Genomic DNA, 17,526 nt, shown 5'->3' with positions numbered 1-17,526 from the left:
GGCATTAATTCTCGCAGTGATCCCCACTCCGCCCTTTACTGAGCTATCAAGTGCAAGAGAAATGCATGACGGCTGACTCATAAGATGCCGAGACATTTCTGAAGCACTGGAAATGCTCCTGCAGCAAATGCCCGAGTGATGCAGATGCATCATCCTTCAGAAATAGGCGCCAGACCAGCTACGGAAATAGAAAGGAGACAAGGAGCAGAGGATGTAAATAGGAGAGAAACTATTTTGGCAAGGAAACGAACAGTGGAAAAGGCAGAGGTCAGCTCTCTCCATTAGTGGTTTTTTCTCATAGTATCATACTTGTAGGTCAACATCTAAAAAAAACCGAGGGGAAGAGTTGAACAGGTTGAAAGAGGAAGTTGCTTTTAAACCACAGCTCATGCACACGGAAACGCATGGAAATCAGTAACATCAAGCATAAGCTGCTTTCTGAAGATGATGGGTTTGGACGCAAGAACAAAGAAACGTGTGTGCAGCCTGCAGTGAAAAATGTTCCATTCAGCTTCTCTTTTAATCTTTGCTGTGACTTTGCAGTGTAAATAAGAAGTAGGTTGCCACTTGCCAATGAAAAATTGACAAAAATCAGCCTCAGTATTTGTCCTCCTAACTAGTACTGCTGCACACCCAGCCACAATGGAAAAGGAAATCTTTCTTTCAGGAGCTATTAGAAAAAATTAACATTTTTTTTACCTAGAAAGGGAATCTGTGGAAAAAGTATTTCTGTCATTATCCACAGGAGCATCCAAACCTGTCTGTAGGAGTGAGAAATGGAAGCGTGCTGAAGTTCCAGAATATATTCTCTCTTTGATTCAGCCCATCATTTCCAGGAAGGCCATTTTCAGCCTTTGAATGCGTTCCAGGTTGCTCCCCCAAGTCTTGAATCTCGTATACAGTGTGCAGGAGGTCTTGCTATCAATAGCTGGAATGTTTATCCACTCCTCTCCCCAACCCAAGGAGTGAAAGTGCTTGAGGGAGAGGACCAGAGAGGAAAGGAAAATACTGCACATCTAATGAAACTAATCCCTCACACCCTGTTCTGTCAGAGAGCTGGCACTGAATCAGATAATAGAAATTAAATAAAAATGCACATAAAACACTGCTAGGAGATGGAGTGCAAGATAGCTGGAACAGCAGCATTACGCAGTGCTGTATTGCAATGTTTTCACCTTCTAAAGTCAGCCAGTAAAAGCATCATTGGGGAATAAGAGGAGAACGTTAAAGCCCAAAAGCTGAAGAGTTTTAATAAAACGTGTATTCACATTAACCACTGACTTAAAGGTGAAACCCTGCTCTTGAATATACCCGACAGATCAGGTTTTTTACTTCTTTGCCAACATGTATCATTCCTGACCTGGAAAGACATGAAACTGGTCCTGGCTTGACAGCTCTATCAGAGCTTACCTTGCTGCAAGGGCTGAGGAGACACCTTCATCCCCTTCCTTCACCTTCATCACGTAAACAGCTAGAAAGTCTACACTGATGCCTCCACCCTTTCTGGTAAACTGGTAACTCTTTCCAGCCATAGGAAAATATACGTGCTACTCAAGACTTGACCCCCAGAGGAAAAGGTTTCATGAACAACGCCCTCAGCCTGGCACCTGACCTTGCCTTAGCTCTGCAGGCTGGTGCTGCCCTAAGCCAGTTACGCGTTACCCCTGGCAAGAGGCGGATGTGTCCCAGCTGCGCTGCGCAGACGGACTGGAGCCGGTTTAGCCAAGCTGGCAGAGTCGGAGCAACCTGCTTGCAGCAGCGCAGCTCCATTCCAGCTCATTCATCCTGTTATAATAAGAGACAGGAAATTTCTCTTTTGAGCTGCAATCCAATTAGCCTCCAAATAAAGCTGCCCCAACAGGCTCTCAAGCCCAGCAAAGCGCTTCCTGGCTCCTATCAGATGCTCTTATGTCCGCACCCTGCACTTAATAATGAAGAACTACTTATGCCCTTTTCCTGATAAGCTTTCCTGAGCAGCAGACTTCCACTTCACTTTCTCCTGCTAACCACCAGGCCACCGCACTCCCGCAGTTGAACACATGATCCTGTCAGCTTCTGAACACGCTGAGGGAATTATACCCCAAGGCTTGTGAATCTTCCTGGCATATGAGAAAGACATAAGCAGCTGGTATCACCCCTGATTAAAATAGCATTGCAAAATGCATCCTGTCCTCCCCTTCAAGTATACAATTAAAAAGCTATCTCGGATACATCAGCTCTTGTCAGTCACCACCCACCTTCACACCTCCTACTCCTTGGTCAGATCACTGCAAAAATAGCCAAAATCTTTCAGGCCAAGCTCACCTACCAGAAGCTAATATCGAAACCTGGAGTGATGGAGCCAAGCCAGGACTCAGAGCTAAGACAGCTGATGGGGACAGATGATCAGCATCAGTCAATGGGTAGAGAACAAACATCTGTTCTTGTTCTCCTGGGCTACGAGCAGCATTGAGAGTCATCTCTCCCCAACAGAGCAAGACAAAGGTAGAATAACAAGCCCCTCCAGCCTAATGAGCAGTGTTGGGAGAACAGACCTGAATGGAAAAGAATTTAGGACACAATCCATACTAGTCTGTATTTCCTACTCAAGAGCAGAGAAACCCTCCCTCCCCCAAGAAGCTGTGGGTCTGCAGACACTCTGCCATCTTTGCGTGATGCATAAAGATCATGAATGACCCTTACAGCTCAGAGGCCTCGAGGATGTCTGCAGCAGCTTCTCTGGACACCTGGACCCCAAACAGCCTGCCAACACATTAGCCCGGCTGGGGTCAGATGTTGAATGAGTCTGAACGAGTCATTTGCAAATCTTCTGTCATTCAGGGAGATGGCGTAACTGTGCCACTGCCAGAGCGCACTGAAGTCAGGGCCACACAGCAAGGCCACAAATGTTGACAAGGCTTTCGCACAGGGGATTTTATTCAAAATGCAGATTGCAAATAAATTTAGAAGCAGACACAGCAAGGCTTCCATGGAAACAGCACAAAAACCCAGCTGTGGTTGTGATGACTGTGAGTCTTGGCAGTCTTGACTAATCCCTTAAGTGCCATCCAATTACTGCAAATGTGTTTGGCATCTACTATAGCAATTGCAAAGAATTAAATGGTCGGATGGCACTCATCGGAAATTACAAGTCACAGAACCCTGTAATGCATTTAAGAAAAAACATCTAAAAAGGAAAATAGCATCACCCACTGCAAGAGCTGACCTCCTTGAGAGCCATAAGGGACAACAAAAGGGATCCAAGTAATGAGGGAAACTTAATTCAGAGAAGAAACTAGAAAAAAAGGAGAGAAAGAGGGAGAATAACAAGATTGGCTGAAGGACTTGGGTTTGTTTAGCCTTGAGAAGAGAAAACTCTCCTTGCGACTCCTTATTCTTAGCATAGCTTCTACAATTAACACTCCTTCCCTTAGGAAAGTAATCAAAAAATGTCAAACAGCTTTTCTGTGCCCAGACTTACCAAGTATGATCTGACCGTAGAGACCTCCAGCTGCTTCAGAACAGGTAGGACTTCAGCGCGAAATGGAGAAGGCCTGGGAGGGAGGATGGGCAGCAAGACGACAACTGCTGGTATACTGCAGTCCTTTCACCGACAGTTGTCTGCACCACGTGTCACTCAGTGCAAGACCTGTCTAAAGCAGTGGGAAAAGCAGAGAACACATTTTCCTCCCCTAAGAAAAGCCAACATGCCCTGAAACCTAAAAGTAAATGAATAAGTGAATAAAAAAGGAACCTTTGAAAAAGTGTCTTCCTTATAAAGCCACCACCTCAGTCACTGCTGTGCACTACTGTCCTCTGGAGCCGCTCTCTTTCCTGAAGCTCTTCAAAGGGATTCGCTCTCTCAGCCCAGCATATTCTGCTTTCCATGCACTTAATTCCTCATAAAGGTCCTTCCACACAGGGATGTGCAAAGAAGAATAACTTTGTAATGGCTCTGCCAAAATCCGGACTGACTGATCAAGAGTAGCCCCAGAGACTTGCTACACTACATGGGAAAGGGTACAGCAAAACGCTCCAACCACCTTCAGCCAGCAAGTGCAACACACAGTCAGGCTTCTCTTACAAGAATTTATTTACAAAGAAGATGCAATTAAAAACACTACAAAAAAGAGGATTTACACAAAGAGGGGTGACAACAAAGCCACTCAGACCAGGCAAAGCACATTTCTTTCCAAATATTACAAAGCTGTTATGACAAAAACCTGACACAGGTGGTTCTTTGGTTCAGACATGAACTTCCTTTCTAAGCTCTCACCTAGAAAGTCTCATTTCCTCAATCCCTGGCACTTGTAAGCAGATTTGGAATGACTCACTCTCTGTATGCAGCTCCAAGGAACTCTACAACCAGCCGGGAGGAGAGAGAAAGAAATTCAAGCCAGAAGAATGGCTGCAGCAGCTGATTGAACTGGATGCCAGCACGAGATCTCTGCACCTCTCTCTCTTGTGCTGTTGGAAGTCACACAAGGGCCCTATATTACTCAAACAATATCTTGCTGTGGTACGTCTTACTTTTGTCCTAAGCAGGCAGGCCAGTGTGCTTAGCACCTTTAACTTCTGGCTGGTTGGCAGCCAGATTTGGAGCTACAACACACCCAGGCTTGTACAGCCTGCAGGATGCCCATCCCACCAGGAAGGTGATACCTGTAATAGCCTTGAAGAGATGTATTAGTAGCACTACCTGGGTACCAGACAGGAATCTTACAAGGCAACTTCAATGAAGGCCACAGTTTGCTTGTTAACTTTAGTTTTCCATCAGGCAATATTGGTTAAGGCAAAGGAGACAGGAACTGTTTTACCTTCTGAAGGTCTGAATGAAAAATGATTGTTTTATCTACTGCTGTGTGTAAACACACATTAGATTTGTGGGGTTTACGGGTAGCCAAACACGACAGAAATCAAACAACTACACAATTAGGGACAGAGAAAGCCGAAGAGAGGAATAGTACCAAGTATCTGTACTTGTCCTTCTTTGGAAACAGCAAACACCTGAGGGGGCCTGAGATCATTTCAGTGCTCAGGAAAGAAAACACCTGGTACCAGCTAAAGCCAGCCACAGGGTTCGGCTAGGCACCTTCTTTCCCCAAACCCTATAAATTGCAATTACTGATAATCTGCAGCTGATAAACTGAGATTGCTCATGATTCGCCCTCCTTTCTGTCACACATCCAGCAGGGTGGATGACAAGACTGCAGCTCACTGCTCAGCTCTGCCCTTGATTCAGGTGTGGTGAACCATGTTAACCTGGGGAAATGTCTCCTGATATCGGAGGAGTCTGTCTGAACTGGCAATGAGGTCCATGACACAAGTTTTTATTTGTGACCAAATCAGGATTTGAAAGCAACTGAAAATGGAAAATCAGAAATAAGATTGTGAGGTATAAAAAACTAATCGCCACATACACACACTTCTGATTCCAAGAACCAGAGACATCAAGGGACATACTTTACTGCACTAAAATGCACAAATTTGTATGTATATATAGATATATACGTCTATACATGTATATGCAAAATACTTGTCTCTCATTTTCATCAGCAATAGCAGGATGGGAAGCTTCCCCTAATCCATTTCTATTTCAATCTATTCTGAACCTACTAAGTACTAAAATCAACTTAAGAACCACTCAGCATCACAGCAACTAAGACTGCAATCTAACACATAGATCTAACAGGCTCCAAGATGAATTTTTCCTAGCATATCTACATTAAAGCAAAATTTCTCATGGGGAGTCTAATTTATCAATACCAGGCAGTCCCTCCATGATAAATAGTTCAAATTAAACAAGCAGGCAACTGGATTGCCCAAAAGAGCTGGGCCCCTATGGTCAAAAGAGCAATTTGGGAGAGTCCCAAGATCCGGAGTGCCATAGCTCTACCAGGGAATATGAGCTGTTTTGCATCTTAGCCAGACTTTGACTCTGCCAAAGAGAGACTCCCTCTTTTTTCCAAAAGATGGTGAAAGAATACAGAGCTTTCTGCTTTGGCCAGCTTAGTCTTCAGGAGGCACCTTCTTGCTCCATCATAGTTTTATAGTTTCTTTTGAAAAAGCCACACTGGGGAAAAAATGAAAAGAACTGATTAAGTCTTTATCTATGCATTAATTTTTGCTTTTTCTTAAAACAATTTAAAATTAAAATTTCAAATTTTTCCTTCTCAGGGTTGCAATAAGTGAATGAGTGAATGCAGGATGCAACCCAGGTACGACTTCCGGCAGAGCTGTAAGCCTAAAGGCCTACGTTGTTCAAAACTCTTCAGAACATCTATCAACACTTCATAACGTTCACATGTTCTACAAAGCACTTTAAAACAGGACTTGAGAGGTTATACTGCAACACTCAGAACAGCTCAAAATGTAAGACTGAGGTTTTACAACAGTAAGCGGCAGGTGTCCGGTGCGCATTTGAAAATATCGCTTTCATACTTAGAGAAATCTTAAAAAAACGTTAAAACATCTAACAAAAAGATTTCTGTTTTGTTGTATGTGCATTAATGATACCCACTTTCCAGAGGAGCAGAATAATGAATGCCAGCAAGAGAAGTCCACCAATACAGCTTCCTATGATAACAGACACGGGATCAAACACTTCGTCTTTCAGGAGCACAAGAGTAATCTGGAACAGAATCAAAGCAAACTTAGCATATACTGAAGTCCAGTTATTTTTTCTTGGTTAGCTTTTAACTGAGAAAGCTATATAGCTTGAGCTAGCGTTCAACCTTTAAGTTACGCTAGATGCACCGTCAACCTATCTATGTAGGTACTTTGCAATACAATATGAATTTTTTTTTCATTGTGAGCCTAGTCAAGGGATTTAAATTTACTGAGTCTTCTTTACAAGTTTACAGTGATTACAGTAGTCACCACTGACAGTCTTTCAGATTAAAGAAAAACATGTCTTCACTAGGGAAGGAGAAGAAATATTCATCTTGAACTCCCTGAGAGGACAGGAGGTCTCTGTGTTAGCCACAAGTGTCAGATACATAGAGTTCAATACAGAACCCTAGAAACTTTTCTGAGATGCACTAGCAAATATCCTCCCTCTGCTTTTATCCTATAGGCAAAACCTGATTTCACTAAATTCAATGACAGAACAGATGTTTGCTTCAAAAGGTCCAGAATTTAACGCTGGGAACTTGATCAGTTCTCTAGATTCAGCAAAAACATGTGGATTTCTCACTTATTCCTGCCCCAAGAGAAGGGCCAAGCTGCCTACATGATGTTCTGATACCTCAGCATTATGATTCTCTTCTTTCAGGCCCAGATACAGTTCTCTGTTGAAGGTGATTTTTCCAGGGACCAGCAGAACAGTTCTGCTTTTTAGAAACTATGGAAAAAGAAATAAAAGGAACAAAATATCAGTTGCTTTTCAGTCTTTTCAGAAAAAAATGGGTTGCAACAGCAAACCCTTACTGAGGCTTTAAGAGCCACCCTGTACGGTGCTGCCACCAAGCTGTGTCTTGTATATATATCTCTATATGTAACTATCACTCGTGAGAAACTGTCTGGAGCGATGAAAGCTTGCAGTACTGTAAGAGTCATTTCACAAGGAGCAATTTCTGAAGGAAGGAAGGAGACCGCAGCATCTCTTCCAAGTGCCGAGTGCCTCCTGGGAGACACTGCCACCAGTAAAACATCCCTCTTGCTCTGCAGGGTCAGAAAATAGCATCACACGTGGAAGAGCAACATCTCCACTGCGATACAGAAGAAACCCTTACCCTGGACCTCTGGCAGGTAACGGATTTTAGCAAACAACGGCAGTGGAGCATGGTCTTTTGTGTATACCTGGTGCGAGCTGCTTAAAGACAATTCTGCTGTCACGGTGATATTGTCTCCGTCAGTTCGGACAGAGCAGTGCACGCACTGATACTGCACATCCCGAATGCCCTGAAATGCAACGGAGCGGCTCAGTTCCCAGCTGCCACGGGTGTCCGCGGCTCTGTGGGTTCGTCCCCACAGCAGCAGCCGGTACCAGCACCGCTCACCTCGGCTTCTGTACCGCCGGAATACTCCCGGAGATCCGGCACCCGTTCATCGCCGACCCCGCACTCCGTCGTCTCCTGAAATGAAGCGTTAACAGCGGAGCGCTGCCACCGCGGCCCAACGCGCGGGAAAACCGCGTGGGGCGGGGCCTGGCCGCGGGGCCCTCCCCTTCCCCCCGCCGTCCTCTCGCCCCCCCCCGCCCCGCTCTCGCGATACCCCGTTTGAAACGGAGGCGGGCGGGCGCCGCGGCTCCCCGTCAGGCAGGGCCTGGCCCGGGGCGGCCGCCGCTATGCCGCTCCAGCCGCGCCTGCTCCGCACCTACTCGCGGCGCGGCGGGCACCTCCGCCCGCTGCCGCCGCCCGACCGATGGATTTCACCGCCTCAGGACCGTAAACGTTTCTTCAGCTCGACCTCGGCCGGCTCCAGCACCGCCTCAGCCGGCTCCAGCGCCTTCTCCGCCCCCTCAGACGACCCCGACTTCTCGCCGCCCGGCAAGCGTCGCCGAGAGCCGCTGGGTAAGCGCCCCGCCCGCCCCTGGTGCCTGCGGACCCGCCGCGGCGGCGGCGGCGGGGAGAAGGAGAACCGTGCGCCGGGGCCGGCAGTCCTCGCCTCCCCCTCGCCCTCACCGTCCCCGCGCGGCCCCGCCCGCCGCCGCCGCCGCCAGGGGCCGCCCTGCGGGGCACGGCGCCCCCTGCTGTGCAGCACCCCGCAGTGTCCGCCCCCGCGCCGCCGGCTCCGCCGCCGCCGCCAGGCCCCGCCGGCCGAGCTCAGCTCCCTCGTCCTGCTGAGCACCACCGTGGAGGGCGGCTCGGGGCTGGACGGCAGCCTGGAGCTCTACTCCCCGCCGCGGAGGCAGCGGACCGCCTCGGCCCGCAGCGCCCTGAGCTCGCTGGAGTCATCTCGGGGAGACTCGGAGCAGCTCCCGCCGCTGCCGGGGGCTGACAGCGTGAGGGAAGAAAGGGGTGGACGGTCCTGTCCAAAAGGCACGGGCAGGAGCGGTGAGCCGGGCCCGGTGTTGCAAAAGTCTGGCAGGGTTCTGAGGGCGTCGGTGCAGGGACCCTGCCGGGCACAAGCTCCCTTGTCCCCACAGAAAGGCACAGCCACTCCTCAGGCAGCACTGCCTCCCGTTAATGGTGAGCCACACCACTCTGCACCGTATGACGGTGCCACTTCTGACGAACCATGTGATGATCTAAGGAGAGATTCCACAAAAGGAAGCTTGCGTTGTCAGAGAGGCAAAACCAAGAAGTACCAGCTTACGCCAGTGGTGGTCTTGGACCCTCAAGAAGTGCCAGTGTGGCTGACGAGCATGAAACTTAACAAAAAGGCAGATACTGAACCTGCCTGCCAGCAGCCAGTATCTCCTTTGGGCCTCCAAGGAATCCTGGAGTATAAACATAAAAGTACCAAAGTTGTTTCTGGAGAGGGAAGCACCTGTAGGAAAGCTTGCATCAGCGGCTTCAGTGCCAGCCGGTGGGGGAGGCAAACAAGGCTCTGTCCAAAAAGGCACAAAAACAAGAGACAGCAGCCGCCTAATAACTCCTTTTTCAGACCACAGATGAGGCAAAAGCAAATGAAGAAGGGTGTTCTGGAGATGTCTGTAGATATGAGAGACAATGACTATTCACTCCTCAATAGCTCCCATTCCTGGGGCAGAGTTCGAGCATCTTTGTCCTTCCATAAGAAAAAGAAAGTGACCACAGAAGAGAGTTCCTGCAGCAGCATCCTTTGTACCCCTTCTGTGAAATACCAGCTTTCAGGGCACCAAGCAACCCTATCTGCTGGGAAGGCTCAGTGCTGCACTTGGTCTGCTTCCTCCATGGTCCTGCTGGCTCCCAGGAATTCCTGTTCTGTCCTGGAGCTAATGCTTACAGATGCAGAGAAGGTGTTTGGGGAATGCCACCAGGAGGGGCCTATCGCTTTTGAGGACTGCATTCCTTTAGATAAGATGAAAGATTGCAAGAAAATTGGAGAAGGGGTGTTCGGAGAGGTCTTCCAGATCGACAGTGAGAGAGGACCTGTGGCCTTAAAAATAATTCCCATTGAGGGGACTGAAAGAGTAAATGGTGAAGCTCAAAAGAGCTTTGGAGAGATTCTGCCTGAGATAATAATTTCAAAAGAACTCAGTCTTCTGTCTGAAGAGTCTGTGAATAGGACGGTTGGGTTCATCAGCTTGTACTCTGTGCACTGTGTTCAAGGGGCCTATCCTAAGTATCTCCTGGAAGCCTGGGACAAATACCACAAAGTAACAGGATCAGAAAATGATCGGCCAGACCTTTTTGGGGACGAGCAGCTCTTCATGGTTCTGGAGTTTGAATTTGGAGGCAGTGACTTGGAGCATATGAGAAACAGGTTCAGTTCAGTGGCATCGGCAAAAAGCATTTTGCACCAGGTCACTGCATCCCTGGCTGTGGCAGAACAGGAACTGCACTTTGAGCACAGAGACCTGCACTGGGGGAACGTGCTGGTAAAGAAAACGGATGTAAAGGAGCTTAATTATGTGTTGAATGGGGCAACACACACAATCCCCACAGCAGGGATTCATGTCAACATCATCGATTATACCTTGTCTCGGCTGGAGAAGGACGGGTTAACTGTGTTTTGTGACCTTTCCACTGATGAAGAACTGTTTCAAGGCACAGGGGACTACCAGTTTGATATCTACAGGCAAATGAAAGCGGAGAACTCCAACAGCTGGACTGACTATCATCCACACAGCAACGTCCTCTGGCTGCACTACTTGTCAGATAAACTTTTGAAAGACACGGGCTACAAGAAAAAGGAATCAACTTCTGCCATGAGGAAAATAAAGCAGCAGCTCATTAAGTTCCACAAAGAAGTACTGACCTTTGGGTCTGCCAATGAAGTTTTACAAAACAGCAGCCTTTTCCACTGAGCAAGGGAGTGCAATGTTTCCAAGAACTAAGTCACTGATACTGCCTTTCTCCTTTGCTGTTTTTTATGTATGATCTTTTTAAATGTTGGCACAATGAAGAAGTGTTATGATCGGTTACCAATGTGTATAATATGCTATCAAAAATGTCCAAAAAACCCGAAAAAAAAGTCTTCTGCTTTAAGATGTTTCCATATGTACTTTTTTTGAGGGGGGGATTGGGGGGAGAGAGAACAGAGTTGATGTTTGAGAAGGGGGGAAAAAGATTTCTTCAGGCTCACTTAATGTTTTGAATTCCACAGAAATTTTCTTATGTTTTTAGTCTTAGATTATTAAAAGTTCTTTCCTTACTATATTGTCTTTCTTACAAATTCTTTTTTTAAAGAAAAAAGAAAAAAAATACAATTCTGGACAGTGAGGACAACGGTAAATCTTGTTAGCCCAGTTGGGAACAGAGAGGGGAAAAACCTACCTTTTGTCTTAGTTTTAAAACTGAACTTTTGTTCAGTTTGGCAAAATTTGTCCCTGGAATGATGCTACAAAATGTAAATATGTAAAGTTTCTGTGGTGTAGGTTTTAAAAACTCTAATCTGCAATAATATGGGGTTTTTTTCTGCTCTTAAGGACCAGTGAAGAGGTATTTGATTATGAAAAAAATAAGAAAAAGTACCTGCGTTCCTGATGCATTTTTGACCGTTATTATGTTGTGACCTTGTATACTGATAGGAACCCAAATCTGTAACTTGATAGTAGCATTAAAGCTATTTTCTCCATTTATCTACAGAAGAAAATGCACAAGGTAAGTGTTCTTTAGTCCTGACTGCAGATGGATCAGATGACCTAAATCTGAGGCTATACTTACATTAAATCTGAATTCTTTGTTTTCAAGAAGTCCTTTGCTAACATTCACGTACATTAAAGAAACTGGTCTAAAGAGAACGATAGATCAAACTAAGTGAAAAGTGAATTAGATTATTAATAAAAATAGTACATCCAGTGACCCAGATGCATTAAGTAATTAAGAAGCAGCATCATCAGATTTGTTATAACTGGAATGCTGTCTATGCAGTCTGTGTATATATGCAGTCTATCAATTAGATGCATCTTTGAACCTATCTTGAAGTCTTTTTACAAGCTAAGCAGTTAGAGACCCTAGGTACCCCCCTGCCTATGATACGGTTTTATTGTTCTGTCTTCCAGACTGCTTTTGCTGTCTAGTACCACAGAAAGTGACTTGGCAATCTGCAGTGCTTGAAATTATTAAGATGGAAATTGTATTGGAATCTTACCAGGCATCCTCTCAATCTTATTTCCTCTAATTGACTAAAGTAATGCAATATAATTGAATATTCTTAAAACTTACTTGGTAAGGACTGCAGTGAATGCATATCTGACATCAAGGATGTGTTCTTCAGTCAGAATGGTGCTATTTTCATTTATGCTTAAAAAAAAAAAGGATGGATGAAACAACATTATCATCTGCCTGCCTTGGTCCTTTATTTCTGTGGTTTGAGAACGGTTAATATTGGCTGTACAAGAGGGATGGAAACAGAGTGGCAGTAATTAATGAAAGGAGAGGTGCCAGCCCACTTGGTGACATGGTACAGTAGTGCTGGAGTAGCCCTTCATTACTACAGATTTTGAAAGCTGCCATTGCCTTGAAATGTTTCCCCGCAAACCAATGCAAATTTGTGAATATGTAGTATTGCTTTCATTAATCAAAATTTAAAGCTTCTACCCCTCACAAAACTGGACATTAAATTCATATAGAAACCTTTGCCTTAAACTGCGCTTGCAAGGAAGCGTAGCTGCCAGAGATGAGTTCTCATTTCCTTTTTAAAGATGTTCTCTGTTTAAAAAATGCTGTGTACTAGTCAGTCCCCATAAATTTCAATGGGAGGAAGGTGACAAGAAGAGAATCTGAAGGCTAACTTCCCCCCATTAGAAAGCCCCTAATCAAGAAAAATGCCCTGAACGTATGTTTTCATCCCAGTCATTTGGAGTGAAAGCTTACTTGGAACAGAGCTGGATTATATATTTTAATCATCTGTTCTCTCTGCTAAGGAAGGAGGATGCCAGAACCCAGTTTGCCATTTCAGAAAACACAAGCTTTTAAATATGTACTACACTTAAATTAGGACCCTAAAGGCTGCTCCACCTTTTACTGAAATAATGAAGTATGAGCAAAGCTAAAATTATCATAAGGGAAAGAAAGATTTTTCACCTGGATCCAAATGCTTTAGAAGGTTGAAAAGAACAAGTATAGTTTTGTGTAACCAGTGACTGATAAATAGTATGGACACCGAGCAGGAATTCTGGTATTTCCTTTCTAGTTCATAGTGTATTTTGTGGTGAAAATAGCAATACTCACTTGGCGATATTAACGGTGATTGCAGACTTATTTTGGAATATGCTTTCATCTAATTGCCAAATCACTGAAAATTCTGCCTATTTTGAGGGAAGAGAAAGACATAAAATATCGATTACCCTGTAAATACTCTTTAACTCACCAGGGTACTGTTAAAACATGATGGCTAATGTATTTTCTGCTCATCACTCCCTTCTGGAGAAATTAGACATTATGTAAAGTGCAGGAATATGAAAATTATCTCTTGCCTTGAGAAAATGCACACCAGCCATAAGCTGAGTTAGAAAGAATAATGGCTCTGGCCTAATAGAGGATGCAAGAGCAGCTACTCAAAGTATCATTTAGGATGTAGGGAAAAAGTGAAAATAATGATCTCTACTTACAGTTGTCTTCTTGAATACTGGATGCCCAATGCTGCAGTTACAGGATAAGACTACAGAAGTTAATGGTATTGGTTCGCCACAGTGAATAGCAGGAGAGGATGGCTGCCAACAGAATAGGAATGCTCTTTAATGTTGAATAAAAACAGACTGGGAAATTCAACTCAGTCTGTGTCTGCTCCCATAAAACAAATTAGGTACAAACAGCCCAATAAAAGCTCGGGAGACTTAAATCAGATAAATCCAGTATTCAGGCTCTAATCCTAACAACTGAAAGGCTCCTTCCCTTCCCTCGACCTTACTTCAAAGTTTTATTTAGGCAGTAAATTAATAGGAGTCTGTCCTGGGTTTTCTTTCAGCAGTCTGCTGCTGGCTGAAGACTTGTTCTACAATCTTACCTCAACATTCACCTTCTTAAAATGTAGGGTTTTAGGATAGTTCAAGACCATAGTTGTCATGTACGAGTCATCTCCACTGTTCGTTAGTGAAATATTCATGGTCACTTCTTTAGTGTGGCCCACCACTAATTCCTTTCTAGAAGCAGACAGAAAAATGAGAAGGGTGACGTGTAATTTCTAAGGGTTGTTATTCAATAAGAGGCCTGAAGCGTTCTGGTTCTGGTAATTACTCCCTCCAAATGCTTTCACACACAGGATAATGCAATAGCCCAATTAATTATTCAATATTCTACAGGGTGTGTAGGAAAATGCTTCCTTCTTAATAGCAAAGGCAGTCATCTCCAAACTTTATGTAACATTTTATCATTTCTGTTTTACATCGAGAGACTTTAAACATTGTTCCACTTGATTAGCTTTTCAGTGAATCTCCAGGGTAGCTTTTTACAATGAAGTGATGCCTACTGTTTTGTCTAAGGCTACATAAACTGAGCAACTCTTTGCTGCAGTGCTATGCTGTGCATCAGCCTAAAACAAAATCACATGTTCACAATTAAATGCCAGAATTGTGATTTTAGGATGACTAGAGTTGTTTATACCTTCGTCTTTCCTCTGAGATTTCCTAGAACAGCCCAGCAACGCCCATGGAGCCATACAGTTATAGCATTGTATGAATGTGATGTTATGGGAAGGATGAATTGAATGGAAAGTAATGTAAACAAAAGGACAGTAAATCTTGTCTGAGAATTTGAAGAAAATGTCTTACGAACAAAGATGACATTTTATATGAATGCTAAATGCAAAATCTGGGTAATACAACTACTGTGACTCACTGAATCTGACTTGTCAAAGTTAAATGAGCAGTACAGATGGTCTTGTTGTTGCAGTCCTGCTTGTAAGGCAACTGAAAGCAAACACAGATCAAGTCAGATTTTAACAGTCCTAATTTTTCTAAGGTAGCAGATTCAGAATATCTTTACATATACACATACATTCTCTCAAAACCAAAATTCCCATGACCTCAATTAAGGAGAAGTTGGAAATAAAAAACCCTCTAACGATAAGTCAGTCCTAAATTGATGATGATGTGTAATTCAAATCCCAGGAGAAGGCCTATTAGCAATAACATGAAAAGTCTTCACTGGGGACAAGGTCTTGTTGAAGAAATGCCAGTTGTTTACCCCTGGATGGCCACAGGGCAATAATATTAATTTCTTTTGCAGAGATGATATGTTTTTCTTGAATAAATATGTTCATATGCTGCGCCACCTTATAGGCACACTGTTTTGTAGAGATAAGGTTACTTCCTTTAGCAATAGTTTTATTCACCAATAAAAATCTGCCTGGCTGATGTTTCTGGAGAAGTTCAATGATAATTAATAATTAGATGCTGGGTGCATAAGTACTAAGCAATGCTGACCAACACTCAAGAATCTCATGAATTATTCTTAGGAAATAAATGTACCATCAACATCGTAATCCCTAAGAGTACTGCGACTATAGTAATTAGTGTTCATTATTGCTCAGTGCTAAATGTTGTCCTAACTTCTCTGTCCTATGCATTATGGACAGCTAATTAAATACTGAATTGTAGTAAAGACTCCTATTAAGTAGCAAAAAGCTGCCTCTTTACAGAGCTTTATGGAATTTTTTCAGAAGCTGTGATTTGGATTTCAGACTAACTGTGAAAAAGGGCTAGATTAGCTTGTAGGAATCCTGCTACTAAACTGCAAGAGAGGAGACAGGATATCAAACTTAACCTTTAAGTTTATTAGATGTTTGCAGCCTCCCAAATATCGATTTGAAACAAACAACTAAAACTAAAAAATATATACATAATTTTAATGATTTTTAAAATTACTTCATTAGAAAATTGTATAGTTGTTACTAACAAATACACCATTCAAATAATAAGTCTTAGTATAAGTTCCAATGGAGAGCTCAATATCTGAAAAGTACTTCACAAAACACAAACCATCTGCCTTCTTCACAGGTAGCATCTAATCTCATTTTATACAGAGGCACAGGAGAAATGTCGTGGTCAAAAGTAAAGCAATTTTTTAGCAGATCTGAGGTTGGACCTTAAAGATGAGATTCTCTTAACAAGATATGAGTATCTGTTTGGGGAAAACCTGGGCCTAAAGTCTACCTAGAATACAGTATTGTTAACTAGGAAGGGAGCAGAGGGCAGAAGACAACATGCAAAGGCTAAGAAAACCACATTTTTTATTTTTAATAGTAAAAGCTTTGCATCCTGGAAAGAGAGAAAGCTCTTTGCTAGCATTTTGTTTTGTTACCTGAAAATGAATTTCTGATGGCTGGTATCTATCCAGCACAGGAACAGCAAACTCCATGTTATCATTTTTCTTATAGAGCTCATGTTTAACTCTCAGAAAAACACTGGAAAAACAGTCGAAGTCACATGGCTACAAGAAAGGAAGAACAAGAAGGTGAGAAAATATCTGGGCATTAAAATGCAAAAGTCTTCACACGTCATCTCTGTTCCAGCTTCTATCATCTGGCATATTTAGGGACCTTCTGGCTCAGATGTTTTCTTTGGGCCACTGTGTTTAATAGCCATCAGTGGACCATAAGCTTGTCAGATGTTGTTTTGCATCATTTTATATATTTGGTTCCCATGACATCCCCTGGATAATGTGTCTGGTGATTCAGTTATGCATTGTGAAAAACAGTTTCCTTATGTTTGATTTAACCCTGTAGAGCTTCATGCCTCTCCTACAATTCCAGGATTAGAAATACTTTATATACACACAAAAGGATGAGAGTTTGATTTATAGCAATACAAACCGAAATGGCACATGACACATCTCCTGCCTCAGCTGTAAAACATGCTCAGCAAGTCTAACACTGAGAAAACCCCACCCCATTGTAGTATTTTTGCATTTCAAGAAAAACTCATCATCATGCAGATTCTGTTAAAAAATCCTATCCTCTCAACCCTTCTTTCTGTAGTAAGTCTGACCAACATCACCTACCAGCGTGTAAAGCTGCAGCTCAGAGCACATGCGCTTGCTGACCAACAGCTTGCCACTTGTTGTGGTGTTCTGATCTTCAAACTGTACTCTCCTCTTTGCCATTTTCACATCTAAGTCCACCGTGTAGAGAATGTATAACTGTGAAAACGCTGCAAGATTTTCAAAATCCTTTGTTAGATGTACCAGAAATTGTCCTCAGTGCCAAGTTTCTGAGGACAGTGTAGGACTGTAGATTTCAATCTGATCACAATTCCCATTTATTACCTTGTTGAGACACTGGTAAAGCTGAGATTGTGTCGAAACATAGTTTTGCTGTAACAATGCTGTTATTTTGGAAAATTAGGATTCTCTCAGGGTTGAATCTCATGCTGGTGAGAAAGTGGACAACTGGTCTCGAGCTAGTCAGTGAAGAACAGATAAGGAACAGAATCAAATATAAATTTTTGAACTGAAACATTACAGGAAAAATGTTTTAAGAAAGCCTGGCAGCAAGAGTAAGAACTGCTCAGTATTTCCA

The 17,526-nt window shown here is 43.6% G+C and overlaps 2 protein-coding genes across 2 annotated transcripts in view; one reads left to right on the top strand and one right to left on the bottom strand.

The window, feature by feature from the left end:
- Positions 1-4,054: 4,054 nt before the first annotated feature.
- ITGAE (integrin subunit alpha E) overlaps positions 4,055-17,526 on the bottom strand; it is a 32,290-nt gene continuing 18,818 nt past the window's right edge. Inside the window, exons 21-35 of the mRNA XM_050909207.1 lie at positions 17,274-17,407; positions 17,010-17,158; positions 16,311-16,439; positions 14,847-14,917; positions 14,017-14,152; positions 13,622-13,723; positions 13,242-13,318; positions 12,234-12,311; positions 11,733-11,799; positions 11,541-11,648; positions 7,980-8,054; positions 7,780-7,881; positions 7,226-7,321; positions 6,500-6,610; positions 4,055-6,052 (exon numbers count right to left, since the gene is read on the bottom strand). Of these exons, the coding sequence (XP_050765164.1) occupies positions 5,996-6,052; positions 6,500-6,610; positions 7,226-7,321; positions 7,780-7,881; positions 7,980-8,054; positions 11,541-11,648; positions 11,733-11,799; positions 12,234-12,311; positions 13,242-13,318; positions 13,622-13,723; positions 14,017-14,152; positions 14,847-14,917; positions 16,311-16,439; positions 17,010-17,158; positions 17,274-17,407 (1,492 nt within the window). The 3' untranslated portion in view covers positions 4,055-5,995. The remainder of the gene's footprint in view (positions 6,053-6,499; positions 6,611-7,225; positions 7,322-7,779; positions 7,882-7,979; positions 8,055-11,540; positions 11,649-11,732; positions 11,800-12,233; positions 12,312-13,241; positions 13,319-13,621; positions 13,724-14,016; positions 14,153-14,846; positions 14,918-16,310; positions 16,440-17,009; positions 17,159-17,273; positions 17,408-17,526) is intronic.
- HASPIN (histone H3 associated protein kinase) lies at positions 8,267-11,065 on the top strand. The gene is made up of 2 exons (XM_050909088.1): positions 8,267-9,049; positions 9,089-11,065. Exons 1-2 carry the CDS (start codon positions 8,267-8,269, stop codon positions 10,871-10,873), a joined length of 2,568 nt encoding a protein of 855 aa, XP_050765045.1. The 3' UTR covers positions 10,874-11,065.

The sequence above is a fragment of the Gymnogyps californianus genome, chromosome 20, assembly GCF_018139145.2.
Source record: "Gymnogyps californianus isolate 813 chromosome 20, ASM1813914v2, whole genome shotgun sequence".
Lineage (NCBI taxonomy): Eukaryota > Metazoa > Chordata > Aves > Accipitriformes > Cathartidae > Gymnogyps > Gymnogyps californianus.
This window is presented reverse-complemented; position numbering and strand designations above follow the sequence as displayed.

Excerpts from the sequence above, each read along its gene's own strand:
- HASPIN (XM_050909088.1), top strand. The coding sequence starts at position 8,267 with ATGCCGCTCCAGCCGCGCCTGCTCCGCACCTACTCGCGGCGCGGCGGG. Across the intron at positions 9,050-9,088 it reads AGGGACCCTGCCGGGCACAA|GCAGCACTGCCTCCCGTTAA; the intron begins GCTCCCTTGTCC and ends GCCACTCCTCAG.